We start from the raw sequence: 17,701 nt of genomic DNA on the forward strand, positions 1-17,701 counted from the left end.
CTTTTCCGCTTTCCAAAGCTACCCTTCCCACCCGCGCATTTACGCAGCTGATCGGTCAGGGGCACCCCCGTCCGCCCGAATAAACAACGCATAAAAAGCAAGGAAGCTGCTGACTGCTGCAGGCCTCTCTTCCCCTGAAAAGCAAAGAAAATAGCAGCAGCAGCAGCAACAGGCAGGCAGGTCCCTGTCCCTTTCCATCCATCCCACATTCCTATTCCTTCCCCCGAATCCGTCCCCAATCCGCCGCCCGCGCGATCGACAGAATGGTAAGCAAGCACTCCGCGCTCCCGGGATTCCTTCTCGCTCGATTCCTTCTTCTTGGTTCGCTCTGCGTCCGCGATGGTTGGTTTAATGTTTCGTTCTCGGGAGGAGTGGTTGTTGGGTTTGGTGAATTGTTTCTTCTTGGAAGGCAACGAGGGACGGACGAAAAGACAGCCTTGCTTCGCTTTGCTGCGGGAAAAAGGCGCGCGCGGCCGCCTTGTTCCCCGTCTTCTCTCCGTCCCAATTCCTCCCTCCGACGATTTCTCCCCATCCCCATCGGCGGCGGGCGGCAGGGCAGCGCTCGCTACGCCGGAGCCTCCTCTCGTTGTCCTTCTTCCTCGAATCACCCTCATGCCCCTTCCAATCATACTGCACTGGCGTGGAGTGGGGGATCCATCCCCACTTGCTTCATTTCTTATTCTGTTCGTAAGTAGCCGCTGCTTTGCCCGGATTGTTCTGGGAGTTTAGCGTTCCTTTCTTTGCGCGACTACATTCGGTTAGTTGAGGGTTATTATTCTTTTGGCTGTGGCAATCCGTGGTTCGATTAGGTTCATCGTTGTCAGCGCATAAGGTCGATCCATCTCAGTTCAGCTGTCAACATAATAATCTTGGCACCCAATTAAAGTGCCAGTGCAATTTATTTGCTATGTAAAAATCTGGGGGATTCAACTAAACACTCAATGGCCCACTTTAGTTCTGGGTTGGTGTGTGAAACTATTCACTGATGGCCGCAAGGAGGTCCACTAAAATCAGCAATATTCATGTCCATGTAACTGCTGTTGTGATGGGTTAGTAGGGGGGCAAATTGCTGTGTGCATTTGAGCAAAAACATGTTTAAAGTGCTTATTAATCGATGGGCAATTAGTGGGTTCACTTCACCAATGGGGAGAGGCCTCCTTTATGAAACAAGTGGAATCATCTTTCTCCAGATCTGTTAGTCTGTATTTAAATGAAAGATTGAAGTCTGATGTAGGTTCAATCAACTGGTTCAGAGAACTAGCTGTGTGAGAGGAAAAAAAATGTTTTTCTGTATATGCAGTAAGTTAGGAGAGTAGTCCTATCATCATTATCTTCTGTAAAGCTGGTGTTGCTGACTGGTGGTTCATAAGGATTTGTCTGAGTGAAAAATATAAAATTGAGTATATGAAGTTCACGTTTGCAATCACACTAGAGAATGATGGAGATGTTAATCATGAAAAAAAATATTGGCTGCATTCTGTGGCGGAAACCATTAGCGGCATACTTTCCTCCGTTTGGGCCATAGTGTTATCCACATTCTAAAATGTTGTTTCTGTGGTGGAAATCCTTAGCAGCAAACTTCCTCCGTTTTTAAATATATGTCGTCTAGGACAAGCTAACTACTTCAAAAAATGAATTAATTAGATTGTCCTAAATGTCGCATATTTAAGAACGAAGGGAGTATATGATAGTCTCTCTTGCTTTGTAATTTTTGTTCTATGGTTTGCATTTTTTTCTCAGCACAATTTTGTCATTGCTGGGGCTCTACTTACAGCTTATCACTTGTCTTTTTGCAGTGAACACAGCTGAAATATCTGATACAGTCGGCAAGCTTTACTTTTCATCACATTTGCACATTTCAGGATGAGCTCCAAGATCATGATAACCTACAAGAGGAAGCGTGTTACCTCACAAGACCATACTGCTGATGACACAGCTCTTGATTCGTCTCCTGCTGCCTCCAGTAATGTAGTTGCCAGCAATTTACCCCCAAGGTTTGAGGCGCATGCTGAGAACACCATCGTAAAAGAAGATAATTTTGTGAGGAATCTTTCCTTGATTCTCTTCCTGTTGATGTTGTCAGTTGACACCATTTCCATCACATGTGTTTATCTAGGTTATCACTGTTTTCACATTCTTTAAAAGGCATAAGATTACTTCTGATTTTTTTTTTGGCCATGGAACTTGTGGAGTTGTGGTGTCATAGATATTTGCACTAAAGATGTTAATGGGTACATATTTGCATCAACTGTTTGTGTGTGCCTTGAAAGGACTATCACTAAGCCTGGATATCCTCTAAAATGGTCCTTGATATTTATGTGTTCTGACTTTTAAAAAACTGTTAGCAATTAGTTTTCCATCTTTGATGTCACTGATGAGTCTTCAGTTTTCCTCTTCCATCTAGTTTCTTGTCTGATACCCTTTTCTCATATGGAATGATTGGCAGGTTACTCCTACAAAGCAACAGCCTTTGTCAATGCAACAAAGCATCAAAGAAGAATGTGAACCGGAGAGAGGGAAAAATGAGTTGTATGGATCGTTACCACAGAAAGAACAACCTGAGATTTGTTCTGCCACGATTCCGACTGCAGAGGCACACAACAAATTATTACAATGCAGTGAGGACACAAATAATCAAATCCCTGTTTCAAGTTCTATGTGTGATCCCATGCATGCTGATGGAATGGCTGATCGGACAAAAGATCAGAATACCTCAGCCACTGCGGAAAAAAATTCTCATAAAGGGCCAGAAAATACTATGGGATCTCACCAATGTAAGAATAGATTTAGTCCTCTGCTTACCTTTCGCAGGCGAGTTAAAAAGAAAATTAATGAGGAACCAGCAGAAGAAATTTGTTCACCAGACAATGGCAAACAGTGTTCAACACTGACATGCAGTCAACCAAGCTCGTCAATTAATGATACACCCTTGCTCAAATATACTGCTGGAAACCCTTTGGATACTGATGATAAGGTACATTTTTACACTCATCTTAACCAGCACATGTACAATGACAGAAAATGGCATGGTCTTATTGATCTTTCCTTCATATCTCTGCCTTCTTTTATTTTGCTTTTTTTTTTGTTTGGGGGGGGGGGGGGGTGAACTGAATGAAGGAGTTAGCTGGCAAACAAGAGCTGTACCTGTTTTTAGTGCTGACATGATTTTATAATCTATGCACAAAAACTCATCAATGTACCTGTATCAAGGTATGGTGTCTGTTAGTCTAAGCTATGAGATTCAGATGCTAGGTGAGTGATCTTGTATGCACTTCTTTCAAACACACTAAAAAAACAAAACTGTAAATATACTATGCAGCAATAGCCTAGTCGTAGAAATTGTTGTATATCTTCGCTACATAAAGTGCCAAAAACATAAAGAAGCAGATGTGACCTTATATACTGGATATTTCTGTATCTGCTACTTTCAGTACCTTGTACTATTGAAATGATGTGTCAATGTCCGGAAATATTATGATAGTAAAAGCCTTTCAAAATTAACCAGATTAGCATTCTGTCATGTTTAATTTGTAATTTATTACCTCTACGTTCTGTGATTAAAAGTTAGAACTAAGATCTTTATCAGTGTAGAGAATGAGAAAAAATGATGCCATTAAAGGATTATTGCTTTTGTGCAAGCATATAAAAAATTTCAACATATATGCATAGCCTTTTGGTATCATGGCAAATTTTCTTACAAGGTAACATAAAGTAATGAAAGAGACGACACCTTGTTTGTGCTGCTAAAGGCAAATTTGCTTCATGCACCATGTATACAGAAATTTTTAAAAGTTTGTGCTCTTTCCACCACTATAGATTCCTAATTTTTCTTACTATAGTTTCTTTTTTTCTCTGTTTTAAAAATCCATTTTATGTCACTATAGATATACTTGCTCTGTTTTTTATATATTGCTTTGGCAAAAACCCATGTGGTCGTTGATAATTTCCTTGCTCGTCCCCACATTATCTTTTTTCGATAAAGGAAGCTCCCCACATTATCTGCCTAGGGCATTCAGAATAATTAAAGCTAACATTTAATTCATTACAGGTAGCTAAAGTGAGAAGTACTGGACTATCTACACAAGCTGAAAGCACGCATGAACAAAAAAGGTAAGGTGATGTGATGGTACTTGTTTGTTATTAATACACACGTAAGAAATTAATACAATGTTCCTTTTGTAGTTCGCAAATCATAAAATCCTCAGTTCAGCATATGGTTCCACGCATTGCTGAAGGTGGAAACCGAAACATGACCCTGGAAGATGATGGTACACCAGTGTCAAAGTTCACTTGTGTACAAGAGGTCAGGGAGCAAGATGCAACAGTGGAGGACTCGAGCAAAACATTGCCAATTACTATTGAAGTGCCAAAAGTTATTGATGTGCAGGGAGAGGGAAATGGTATTGCGCAAACTACCCTGCAGTCACCAAGGCAAAGCGTAAATGTCAGTTGGTTGATACCAACCAATAAATCTGCTGCAGAAGATGTTCCAGAATCTCAAGGTTCAACAAAAACTGTACCGGTTATTGTCTTGGATGATGATAGTGATGAGAGAGGCAAAGAGCTAGAAAATTCAGAGGCTCTTGATCAAGGTCTTCATAAGCAAAACAAAAAGAATTGTTTAGGGATGATTGACCTGAACTGTGCTGAATTACGACAAGAAGGGTTTCTCCATTTGGGTGATCCATCAATTCAAAAGCTGCCAGATCAGGTGAGGATAATAAAATTAGATGTTTTATTACGTGTTTACTTGGCTGTTCAGCATGTCCAAATTCTCCATGCATTAAGTGAGAATTGTTTTCTTAGTGCTGCAAATTTTATTTATCTGAATAATATATCGCCGTTTCTTTCATTCTAACAGCGGCGGGGGGGGGGGGGGGGGGGGGGGGGGGCGGGGTTCACATATTTCGTTTGATTTTTTGCCCTTCATATAACCACCAAGTTGTCTGCAAGTTTGAATTCATTTTCTTTTGTCATATAAATACAATGTACTATAATTGTAAAAATAAAATCTTAACAGAGATGATCTGAAACATTTTCTCACTGCTCGCAGGATATAATTGCTAGTGCTCAAAAGCAGATGTCCCAACCAATTGAAAGGATGTTTTTCACAAAGGAGAAAGACACTATCCATGGCAAGCAACAACAGCATGAAGAAAGCTCAACCATGCATACCTCGTACTCAAATTTCTTTGACCTGGCTCCACCAAGGAACACTGGGAGTTTGAAGAGACCAAGGAACTTGTCTTCAGAATTGAAGTTCAGAATAATGGACAAGGCTCCTGAATTCAGTTTAGACCTAAGCCTGGATAGTTTCCAAGACAGTAGAGTGTCTGCCTTGAGGAGCGATAAGTTGTTTCTTGGAGGCACCTCCAGCATATCTCATAAGCTGACAGAAAGGCTTGGCACATACTCCTACAAGAGGCACTCAGCTCCGTGGTCAGAAGAAGAGTTGGATTTTCTTTGGATTGGAGTTAGGAGGTATGGCGTCAACAATTGGAATGCAATGATGAGGGATACACGGATACGGTTTTCAAACTCAAGGATGCCTGAGGATCTTGCTAAGCAATGGGACAAGGAGCAGAAGAAGCTTCTGACGTCTGCTCTGGGTCCTGCACCACCTCTTCATATAGCGGAAGATTATCTCGGTAGAGCTTCGTGCTCAGGTTGCTCAAAGTCTCCATTTCTTGGAGCACAAACGGACCTTTCATTGGGCGATGTCTACCTTAGCAATGCTCATGCTTCAGAAAGAAGTCGGCATCATTTGTCAAATTTGGGGCTGTTAAACCTTCATGGAACTGATGGTGGGCCAAGAAATCTGTCCCTGGGAGGCTTCCCGGGGGCTTCTTCCTCGCATGGAAGAAGTGGCAGCAGGCGCAAGAGGGCATCCAAGCTCCAAAAGTCATACTACGACAGCAAGTCACCTTGGTTCCAGGAACCATCAGAGAGGGCGCCTCACCTCTTTCCCATGAACCAACAACCGATCAACAGCCTTCCCCAGTGGCTGACCAAGGATGCGGAGACCGGCACAAGCCGAATCGACCGGGAGATGTGGCCGAGCATGGCACTAGCACCGGTGCATTCTGCTGCGGATCCTCCGAGGGATAGCCTGAGAGGTAATCTGTTTTCTGATGACGTGAAGCCCCATGTCCTCCCTGATGCTTCCCTGAAGCGCGCGATGAGGAGGAACGCGGATTGGCGCTCGTTCAGCAAGAGGCTGTTCCAGAGCGGTGACCCCTTGGATCTGAACCGGGGGACTGCAGCTGCAGCCATCGCAGGAGCCAACGGTGTCACTCCTAGCGACACCGGCGCGTCATCGGAAGAGACGGTGTCAGACAGCTGAGGGCCCGTGCTTATCATGGGCCCTTGTCGTACCTGTACGTCATGTTGCAATTACATCTTCTAGTATTTTGATGCTGGTGAAGAGTAGGAACGAACAGTTTAATCTGCAATGCCATGCCATGCCAGTGAATAATCTGATGGCATCTTGTAAAGCAGCAGCTGCAGCAGTGTATATCTTGCTAGGTGTTATTTTAGTTCCCTCCATCCATGGGAGAAGAGGTTTTATTCTGCCCTTCTATTCCAAATTGTAGATCGTTTTAATTTTTTTAAGTTTATAAATATTATTATGCATAAACCTAGAGATATACTTAGATATAGTATATCTCTATGTGCATAATAATATCTATAAACCTAGAAAAGTTAAAAACGATTGTAGTCACAACGATCTACAATTTCGAACCGAGGGAGTATCGTAATATCTCACTCGTGTAAGCAGAAGAGATTTATGACCTTAATTTAATCCTATTTTTCTGATTGCCGCGACGGTGTGACCCTCTTGGTTGTCGAGATTGGCAATAGGGTGGGCATGATCTCAGCAGGATTTTTTTTTCAAAATAAAAAAAGAAGTGCAGCGTACAGCTCAAAAAAGAAATGAATTTGTAGCCAATGACACGTTGACACGTGTCCTTAGTAGCTTGAGTTAAGAAAGGCTGTGGGCCGGTGGCATTTGACTGGCGTGGTGGGCCCACCCAGTACAAGGACAACGCGGAGGGGATGATGCCGAGGGCTCGAGGCGGTCGGAGGCGAAGTTCGCCGCCGCCTCGTCTCGTTGCAAGCACAACCTACGCCTCCGCCGTCTCGTCGTAGCCGTCGTCTCCTTCGTGCTCTGCTGCTCCTCGTGCTCCCTAGAGCCCAGATCCGGCGGCGAAGAGAAGTTGCGTCGCGCCATGGAGTCGTCTCAGGTCAGCCACCCCAAACCCTAGCCCTGCTAGTTTACGAATGCGAATTTCTGGGTCGTATTCTCCTTCCCCTTCCGGATTGCCGGGCACACGGGTGCCTGCGGGGTCATCGAATTCGCGTCGGTGGCTACCTCTAATTTTGACGCGTCCTGTTCAATTTCGAGATTCTCGTGTAGATACCTAGATGGTGCGTCTAATCGTAGTCGTTAGGCGCTCTGTTGTTTCCATTCGTTTGTAGCCACCTTCGATTTTGATTCCGTTCGCGTTCGGTTTGAACCCGTTAGGGGCCTTTAGTAGCATTTTTTCTGAATTGTGCGTGCCCGTGTTGTTTTACTTATGATGTATATGTTAGATTTTGGGTCTACTTGCTTAATGCTGATTTTTCATGCTATTAAGGCGCTAATTTGGTGCATACATTGGAAGTTATTTGTTTTATTTGGGTGATTCTTCCAAATATTGTGTAGTGAGGGTCACCTCTATATATAAATTAGGTTCTCTTTTCCTGTTGCAGTCTCAAGGATAGTTTTGACCTTTTAAATATCTCCTGAATTGTTAGCGCTGGAGCCACAGTGAGGGTTTTAATACAACTCTTGAACTTGCTGACAGCATGCCATATGTAGTTATTCAGGAAATTAGGCAAATGTAACTGCATTGTTGCCTCCTGCAAGTGAGTTAATTTAAAAGGTTCGGGAAATTGATGAGCACTAGGTCTTAGTTGCAGAATATAATTTTTATGATTTGTCTTGACCTCTAGAAATATATGAGCTTTTATCTTGTCTATTAAGTATTTCAATTAATTTGCAATGTGGGAGCTTCAATGCATTCAGCGGTTTACATATGGAATATATTGTTCCCTTGCTGAATCTTGTTTTCTCTCTCTCTCCTTTTTGGAGTTGTGATTCAGGACTTTGGAGTAACCTGCATGGACTTTGGTCTTTTGTTGATGCTAGATAGGAAGGTGACTTGATTTCCTGTGACTAAGTTTTAACCCATCTCTTTTAGCTGTAATACTATGCTTTGATTACTCAGATACGTATTATGCAACAAGGATCCAAAATTACCACGTCTTGGTAACTGAGGTTCTTGAGGTAAGTAAAACCTGAAAAGGTAACTCCGCGGATGTTGGACGTTGCTGTTATATGACCTTATGGCCCTTCTGCATCATATTTAAGTTATTGTGCAGTAATGTTTTATTGTTTCTTCTTTTTTTCTTGCTGCAACACTTTTAACATGTTGGCTATCAGGAGCTGTGCCGTGTTTCATATTTTTCTTGTAATTGGGGTTGGTATTTTCAATAACGGCTGTGGTAGTGGCAAGGTATCTTGCTAGTGGTCCTTATATCGTGGCAATTTGCATTGTTGTGGATGTGGGTAGCTAGGCCACATACTTAAGAGCAAAAGCACACGTTTGAAGGAGTCAAGGAGGAAAGTACTTAGTATGAGTAAATCTCTTAGGTATAGACAATTTAGTGTAGTAATGGGAATCATATCTTAGTATTGTTAGCTATGCAAGGCGTTAGCCCTATTAAAGGGCTAAATTGGCAAGCAATGGAAATAAACTGTTCTAATTTTACCTACATTGTTGCTCCTCCTAGACAGACTCTTCTAATTCTCTTCCTGGTCTCCGCCCCTTCGCTTTGTGCCTGATTATTTAAGTAGTAGGCACCCGTCTTCTTTTTTAACAGTGTTTTCCCTTCACGTGCTAAGCCATACAACTTGTAGGCAGTGGTATCTGGTATATATCCATTGATAATGAAGTTGAGTTGGGGAGGGTTATATGATGGCAGAGAAAGGACAACACATGGTTCTGCTGCATATTTAATATACTATTTTTGTGTCATAAAAATCAAATAGGTGGTGTGCTTTGATCTTTTGAGAAGTTGGTGATTTATGATATTGTTTGCTAGATGCTATCTCATATGACAGTTTATTGTTCTAGAGCAGGATAACATCAATTGAATCAGGGGTGTTTTACTAATGCTGTCAGCATAGCTTTTCCTAATCATAGTTGCATATAATGGATGAATCAGGGGCGAGTACGAGTTTTGGTAAGGTCAAGATAGGATCATCGGTTTCAGAACTAACAGGAGAACTAAAAAGCACACAACATTGATGATCCTCTGTTCGTAGAAAGGTGTTTTTGTCACAAGCTTTTGCCATAATATTGTATTTGCATACTACCAAATTTCTGATGAGTTCAACGCACTGCTTGCACAGCTTGAAAACCTACTTTCATCGTGGTAGTCTCCACATTGTGGCTGCCATGCTACATTTTTTGAACTGCTTTCCCCCAGCAAAAATAGTTAATGAAATTGCTTCCTGGCTTTGCTGATCCTAGGTTTAGAGATAGCAAGTGTAAAGTAATGGCTCACTTTTTTTTCTTTTAAGTGAACATTATCACTTCCAGAATAGATGAATCGGAAGTTTTGCTGTCTAGGTTTATTTTCACTCATTATGTATTCGAGTTAGCAAGCAGTTCGATGCAAATATTTCTCTACCCCGTGTTTTTGCAGTGATCGACATCCTGAGCATCTGACTGTAGCGGACAGACGAATTTGTACGACAATCAGCTGTGCTTCCCGTCAAACCTTGCTGATGCAAACTACACACGCTAATCTGTACTTAACTACTAGCAGTGAAACTGCGTAGCAATTCTGCCCATGACGAAGCGAAGTAGTCGTGACATGAACTAGGTGATGCCAACCAGTAGAACCGGATATTGACAAAAATGGCCATGCCGCTTATAAGGTCCATGTATGGCACACGCATCCACTTCGTTAGCCCAACCGTTACGCAATCTGGCTCAAAGAGGCCCGCAAGGAACATGTAGGCTCGTTATGGCGCATAATCGCCCCTCACACGAGCCCATCATGGCCCATTACAATACTCAAAGTCCATTATTTACGCCCACATGGGTCCGTTTTGACCCATTATAGGCCCATGTATAGCCCATCCCATACTCCATAGGCCCGTATAAGCCCATATAAGGCCCATCGTCGGCCGTAATATACGTCCATATGGGCCTATATATAGCCCATCCGCAAGTCCATCATAGGCCCATTATATGGCCCATGCGAAGCCTATAGTTGGCCAATTAACGGCCCATACGTGGCCCATTATCGGTCTACCATGGCTCATTATCGGCCCATCCTAGGTCCGTTATCGGCAAGTCTGAGGCCCATTAACGTGCTTCTGGCCCATCTTCATATTCGAAGGCCATCGTTGGCCCATTAGAGGCCCTTTTACAGACTATGGGTACACGGCCCATGTCAGGCCCACGGTGGTACGTTCGGACGTTCGGTAGCACATCGTAGGCCCATGTAAAGTTAACGTTACTGCTCATGAATGTACTCATCTTGCCATGTTGATCCGTTTTACAGCCCTTTAGTATTTCTTGGACATCCTGTGGCCCATATAAATACAATGGTCCCCAAATTCCCGTCTAACGTCAGGCAAAACGACTGTGCTCAGCAGTCACAGCATCTGCGCCATCCCCTCTCGATCTGACGATGACCAGCTCCCACCTCGTCAATCCTTGCACACGCTGGGCCTCGGCCCAACACAAGCACGGCCTGTTGGATCAGAAGAGCTGCGGCCACTCGTTTTTTTAGCTCGAATGCTCTCTTTTTTTGGCGCGGCGGCTCGCGTTTTTGGCGCGAGGGCGTGCTGTGAGGCGGCGATCGTCAGGTGCCCGTGCTCGTTCTCTCTCGATCCAAAACGAGGTACACTAATCTGCACTCCCATCTCTTCCTATTAAATCAGATTGCAGGGACATTCTAATTTGGTTACCTTCCACCTCCCTCATTAGATTGTGTTGGAATTGGTTGAAGGAAACATCAGATTGCTTGAAAAACGAAATTTGCATCTGCATATCTGAGATGGAAGAAAACAGGTGTGTATCGCCCTAGTTTGTTACTTCTTTACCATGAGATTAGACAGATTTTAGTTCTTCAAATAATCACCTCCTTTTCTTGTAGTGAGGGCTTGCTGCCTAGTTTGTTGCCTCAAGTTGGCATGGAGTTCAGTATTATTGAAGAGGCTTGGATGTTTTGGATTAGCTATGGAGGTCAAAAAGGATTTGAGGTTAGAAAAAGGTACATAAACAAAAGAAAATCAGATGGGAAGAAAATCAGATGGGAAGGTTAGGTCCTGCAGATATGTTTGTGCAAATGAGGATCATAGATTGGAAGATAAAAGGAATCATCTAACAAAATGTCCAATAGCTGAAACTAGAACTGATTGTCAAGTTCGTATGGGTGTTGTAATGGACCTAGCGAAGGGAACTTATAAAGTGGCTGACATTCTTCATTCTTCAGTTGCCACAAACCTCGCACCTGATGGTGTCTTAAAGAAAAATTTTAGGGGGTCATTTAATCTCAGTTACACTCTTTGTGACCACAAGAATTATTTATGGGGTAAACGCTGCTTGAAGCATGCTTATGTATTTTCAAAACAAAATTGCTAAGAACCCGTCATTCCAATTAACAGTCAGCTGTCAAAAATAATTTACTGAGAATCTTGGTACACAACACTACTGGTATAAGTGTCCTGGAAACACTACACCTTGGTACATATGGTGCTTGCACAAGCACATTACTACATATCTGCACTCAAATCATCCTGACCAATTTGTCAATCGGACTCCATCTATCTTCAGTTCAGGTTCATAGTTACAGGTTAACACATGGTTTACAAATTACAATCTAAAGCATCAAAAGATGCAGAGTTTCAAATAATACGCACTGCAAGACATCACGTCCTATGAAACCGTACCACACAACAGTTACAATTCTCGTCCAATACAACAGCCCTAACACATCTGAAGCCAACAAAACGGGCAGCAACATTTTCAATCTAGGCCGGATTGAACCTGTAACACCCAAAATTTAAAGGATTCAAATTCACTAAAAATTGCTCAATTAGGTTATAATTTAAATTTCTAGACATTTAAATTTGCATTTTCTCAAATTAAAATAATTCACCATAGGAGTTTATTGTGCATGCTGGTGCATTTATTTTAATTGATTGTGTTTGGTCAAGTTCAATTTTCAAATTCAAATTTTAGTTTAAAAATCTTTTCTTCTTCTTCTTTCTTTCTTCTCTTCTTTTGGGCCGCATCCTTTTTCCCCTCCTTCAGCCCAGCCGTTAGCTCCTTTTGGCCCGCTCCTTCCCTCCTCGCGTAGCCCAGTATCGCCTAGCTCCCTTCGGCCCAGCTAGCTACCTCCTCCGCCGGCCCAGCTAGCGCTGCACGCCCCTTTTCCCTCTGTCGCCGATAGGTGGGGCCCGCCGATCAGCCCCTCCTTCCACTTTCCTTTCTTCCTCCTCCCGCTCCCTTCCTTCCAGCGTGCCACCCCCTTTCCTTTCTTCCGCTGCCACACCTTCCTTTCTCCGGCGTCCCTCCCTTCTCCGCATCCGCCTTGACCTTGCCCGCCTCTACCCTTATATAAAGCACCCCCCCAGCCTCAAGCATCCAGCAGCAGCGCCCCCCCCCAAACCCTAGCAAGCACCGTGACCCGAGCTCCAGCGCCACCGCCCTCTCGCCACCGCCAAGCACCGCCTCCCGGTGAGTCTCGGTCGCCGTGAATCGCCGAAACGGGATCGCCTTGGTCTTCTCGTGCTTCTGGTGTTCTCCGCACACAAAACCATGGTCGGGAGCTCGATTTCGAGCAAATCCGGCGAAGCGCCGTCGCGGCTTGCCGACGCTAACGCCAGCGCCACACGCATCCGCCGTCGATCTCGTATCGGTTGACCCAGATCTGTTTTCCCTGGCTTTAAGACGCAAGCCGAGCCGAGCCGCCCGTTTGGCTCGCCTCGAATCTAGCCACGTGATCCCCTCTGCCCGCTGCAGATCCGACGACTCGGATCTTTTCGACCGAGCAGTAATGGTTCGAATTGAGCCGCACATTGTCTCTTTTGCATTCAAGCCCTCGCCTTTTCCACAAATCAACCCGCAGTCCAATCCAATTCAAAAGTAATTGCATTTTGGTCCTGTTTTCTTTTGCTTAAGCCCCTAAGCTTCTCTAAAATCAACCCGCCATCCAGATTTGAGTTTTTACACGTTCGCCCTTTGGTTTTTATGTATAATTATGTTTAAGCCCTTGTTTTTTTTCCAAATAAGCTTCTGGAAGTTTTGTTTTCTTGCAGAAAAGCTCCTGAAACTTGTTTTAATCATATCTTTTGCATCTTAACTCTGTTTTTTGCGTTCTTTATATTCACATGTTTGTTTCGAAGCGTAGATTAGTTTTTCAAGCTTGTTTCCTCTGTTTATTATGATTGGTGTATTGTTTTTCTTATTATTCCTTTGTTTGCTTGTATGCGCTCGTGTGACGCGTGTAGACGATCCGCAGTTTGAGGGATTTGAGGATCAAGCTTTCGAGGAGTACGAACAGCAAGAGCCAGGCCAAGAAGGCAAGTCGTGTCCTTGATCACTTCTTTAAGTCCTATTCATCGTTACTTTCATGTTCTATATAACATTGCTATGCACATAATAGTTGTAATGTTGATGGGTCCCAATTAAGGTTCACCTAGATTCAATTTACCTTTGCCTTGACCAATCGGGTTTACTTTTATGTTGGGTAGCTCAAGCTTAGTGCTCACTTGGGATATGGTGGTTTAATTGAATTCAACGATTAATCTTGCTTTACTTCTGTTTGTACCTTTCATTTATACAAGATCATAAATGTTTAATCGGAACATGGAGAACCACCTAGGAAAATAATGCTACCACAAGACTAAATGGTTCTGGTCTTGGCTCAATAATTAGAAACTCTAGTATGGGATAACCTTACCCAAAGGGCAAGAGGGGAGGCGTTGATAGGGTATAGCACTCGCTCTCTTGAGAAGTGGGTTTTGCTAAGACACTGTACTCACTAGGGGACTGTTATGCTTTGCTTCGGCCTGAAACCTTAGCAGGTTACTACTTACTAGCGAATCTTTGTAAAGACCTCGTAGCGTCCCTATGCAATCACACATCGAAAGTGTGGTATGGTGCCTTGCAAACACCGCATGGTTGGGTCCAAAGTTCTTTTGAACTTTTACGCGACTTGTGATTAAAGATGTGCGACCTCTGCAGAGTGTAAAACTGATCGATCAGCCGTGCTCACGGTTAAAAGCGGCCTGGACCCTCACATGATAATACTATCGAAAGATGGACTTAAATTGTTGTTATTTCATTCATGCATATGTTTGTTTACTTTATTTATGCTCTTGTTTAATTTTTGAGTGGTATAAACTTACACTTAGACAATTGCTAATAAAATTTGACCAACCAAATTAAAAGTTGATGCTAATTTAGCCTTAGCCATACCTTGATTGGCCTTACACTTCACTATTCTCCATGACTTGTTGAGTACCAACCATAAGTGTACTCACCTTTGCAAAACCGCTGTTCAGACAAGATAATCTGGTGGAATACATTAACAACTCTGAGGAGTTCTAGATGTACGATTCTTCAGTCAACTGCCTGTGGTGTCATCATCTTCGGAGTCCGCTGTGTATTTCCTTAAGTTCGTGCTTATTTGAGATTTTCGATCATTAATAACATTTAATACTCTCTTTGTTCACTTTAGCTCTATCTTTATTATTCACTTATATCATAAGTCTGTGTCCTAGCGCACATGAATGCACTCAATTTTATCCTTAAAAATGGTGCGACACAACCTTACGGGCGTGACAGAACCTTACCACGAGAAATACCGGAACCATAGATTGAGGGCGCAATAGATCAAAACAGGCCAAAACTAGCTAACAGACGAGGAGAGCAGCCACATCGCAATTCAGAGAAGCTGCGAGTCACCACGAACAGCACAACAGTGGGGGCAAACCCCTAAACCCTGCACGAAGCAATCGAATCGAATCCAGGAATGCCCTAGCCAGGACGGAATTACGACGTGGAACCCTAACGCGCAGGCGCACCGCGGGACCCTTCTGCAATTCCAAGGCAAAGCAAGCGAACCGGGAGCCAACCCTAGATCCCCAGGGCAAGCAAGCATACCGCAATCGTCGTGGGTGGTCGACTCGGATCGCGCTCCTCAACGAGGCCCCGCGGTGAAGCGAAGCAGCCGTCGCCATGCTTCGGTAGCTGAGGAGCATTCGCTGCGACGGCGCGTGGCGCGGAGGCGGAGACGGCGACGCGGCGGAGTAGGCGCATGTCTGTCGGTGGAGATAAGAGAGGGAAGACTGGAAGAGAGAGACTGAACAAGTCCAGACAGGGTTGTTCCCTGAGCCCTACCCTGGGCCGTGTGGTCCATTTTTTCCGGACAAACCCCAATGGTCATGGACCGGCTACGTGGGCCTGATTCCCTCAGAGCGAGAAGGGCCGGCCTGGGCGAGAAGGGCCGGCCTGGGAGATCCTCTAATTTTTTTAGGGCAGGGCCTGCCTGCCTGGGAGATCCTTGGCATATGGTTCTGATTTTTGAGGGACTTCTAGTTGAAATTTTAAACGAACCGGATCCTCTAAAAAGAACCGTTGAAATGAACCGGTGAGGTCAATGGTTCTGAATTTTTTCTTGTTCGACCTGTGACCGGGTCCGGGTTTTTTTATATACTTATATATAGTTGCTAAAAGGACCATGATCATGTGCTTGGAATGTACGTACGTCTAAGAAATCTGCGTGTGCATCACCTTGTAATTAATAGGAAATGAAAAAAAGGGGGTTTCATCTGGCCCTCACATTGTTTTCCTATGTTGTGTATGAGGTGCTAGGCCACATGCATAATAAATAGTATAGAGTAGCTAGGTGCATGGCTAGCCGACTAGCAATACTATCTAATCTGACCGTGTTTATCTGGCGCCTCCACATATACATCCTCTGTAGATTGGACTGAACACCACACGTTTACCCATTCTTTAATCAGTTTCATGTACACTGATTGATGGTTATCATTGGTCAAAAACTGGAGTCATTGCTTACTGCATGCACGAATCTCACACTTGTGCATGGTGCGTGTGTCCAAGCAAGGCTACGAAAGGGCACGGTGACCGGGTGGATTTGTTAAATGCCTAGGCGTATACCATGAGCTGCCTCATAATCAGTTTAGGTTTATTGGTTTTAATGATTAGGATTTTGTTTGGATTTATTTTGGTTGGTGTACAGTGGGCTGGCCCATCAAACGGTTCGATTCGAATTGAATTGCTAGAGCAAGCAGTCTGGATAGTGATCGTAGTGTATGTTCTGGTATAATGTTGATATGCCTTTTGGCCCATTGGTGACCAAAGCAGTCTCGCTCACATCGCAGCCGCAGACGGGGCAAACCAACCCAACCCTCGCTGCTGCGCCGAGGCCCGAGGGGTCGAGGAGGGCCTCGCCTCGTTTCCCTCCCTCCCCCCTCCCATGATCCCGCCACCGCCACGCATCCACCTCCACCTCGCCCGCGCCACCGCCACCTCACCCAAAACATCACCAGGTCACACCTCCTACCCGACCCAGCCTCCTCCACGACCATCGCTGGCTGTCCGAGCTTTCCAAGAAGCCGGTGAGGGCGCGAGGCTAGCCAGCGCTGAGCCGCCGCCTCTCCACCTCCATCCTCCATCAAGGCGTCGCCCCTCCACCTCCCCGTCTAGGCACTTCCCTCGGACACCTCGATCTGCAGCAGGCACTTCTACCTTGGACGCCTCCTCCGCATCCGCCCCGACACCTCCACATCGTCCTCCTCCTCGGCAGCTACTGTTGTGAGTTCGTCCCCCTTCATCCTCTAGAAAACTTGTCATCCAGCATTGCAATCCATACTCAGTCGATAACAAAAGTTATGGTACTGAATCACAACATGTGAGATTACAAAATTACTGCATACTTCCTATTTTGTACCTACTGTTTCAATGGCAAGTAGAATAGCTTTTCTTGTTTTCATGAATGTGATTTGCCCGGAACTTGTAAATTCAGTAAATCTCCTTGTCGTGAATGACAATTGACAGTCATGTCTACATGCTTGCTTGGTACCTCACTATTGATTGTCTGGACAGTAGCATCTTGGTTTAAGAGGATCTCTTCGATCAGCACCATTACTAATGTCTTTTACCGGGAAGTGTCCTATTTTTGAATGTCTCATGTTTGAGATTGAGCCATGTGTTTCTCTCAGTCACATCATTGATTTAGATCATCTGCTGCAATTACAAGTTAATACCAAATGCAACCCTATTTTGCTTGTATAGGTAGGTCAGTAATTGTATTCCACTACTGTCTCGGTAGTGAATTTTCATTGAAAAATCTTTCAAGTGATGGAGCACAGTAGTTTTTTTTCCTTCCTATTCTTTGCAGTTTGCTGTAATGGTTGCAAAATCTCTGAACTTTTATAAATTGCTTGTAAGCAGTGCTATGAGAGTTATGCTGAACCATCTTTATTATCAGCTTTTTCCTTATGAATGCCATGTCTAGTAATTTGTTTACACAGTAGTATCCCTCATGAATAAAACTCGCAATTTCTTATAAGTTGTTATTACCTAGGGATTCTTCAACATGTCTA

General features: G+C 44.0%; 1 protein-coding gene across 6 annotated transcripts; it reads left to right on the forward strand.

The window, feature by feature from the left end:
- The first annotated feature begins 107 nt into the window (after positions 1-107).
- LOC117841565 (uncharacterized) lies at positions 108-9,688 on the forward strand. 6 transcript variants are annotated; one of them, XM_072290376.1, is made up of 8 exons: positions 108-266; positions 1,797-2,040; positions 2,447-2,974; positions 4,049-4,110; positions 4,183-4,711; positions 5,054-7,244; positions 8,135-8,199; positions 8,271-9,688. In XM_072290376.1, exons 2-6 carry the CDS (start codon positions 1,864-1,866, stop codon positions 6,341-6,343), a joined length of 2,586 nt encoding a protein of 861 aa, XP_072146477.1. In that variant the 5' UTR covers positions 108-266; positions 1,797-1,863; the 3' UTR covers positions 6,344-7,244; positions 8,135-8,199; positions 8,271-9,688. The 6 variants fall into 6 exon arrangements, with proteins under 6 accessions (XP_072146477.1, XP_072146475.1, XP_072146476.1 ...); XM_072290374.1 differs by having other exon boundaries at positions 8,146-8,199; XM_072290375.1 differs by having other exon boundaries at positions 8,135-9,688.
- Positions 9,689-17,701: the final 8,013 nt, after the last annotated feature.

This window comes from Setaria viridis, chromosome 1, assembly GCF_005286985.2.
Source record: "Setaria viridis chromosome 1, Setaria_viridis_v4.0, whole genome shotgun sequence".
Taxonomy (NCBI): domain Eukaryota; kingdom Viridiplantae; phylum Streptophyta; class Magnoliopsida; order Poales; family Poaceae; genus Setaria; species Setaria viridis.

What these genes read in the sequence shown, in the direction of transcription:
- LOC117841565 (XM_072290375.1), top strand. Translation starts at nt 1,864, where the DNA reads ATGAGCTCCAAGATCATGATAACCTACAAGAGGAAGCGTGTTACCTCA. An exon ending in TCGTAAAAGAAGATAATTTT is followed by an intron (nt 2,041 to 2,446) that starts GTGAGGAATCTT and finishes AATGATTGGCAG; the next exon opens with GTTACTCCTACAAAGCAACA. An exon ending in TTCAAAAGCTGCCAGATCAG is followed by an intron (nt 4,712 to 5,053) that starts GTGAGGATAATA and finishes CACTGCTCGCAG; the next exon opens with GATATAATTGCTAGTGCTCA.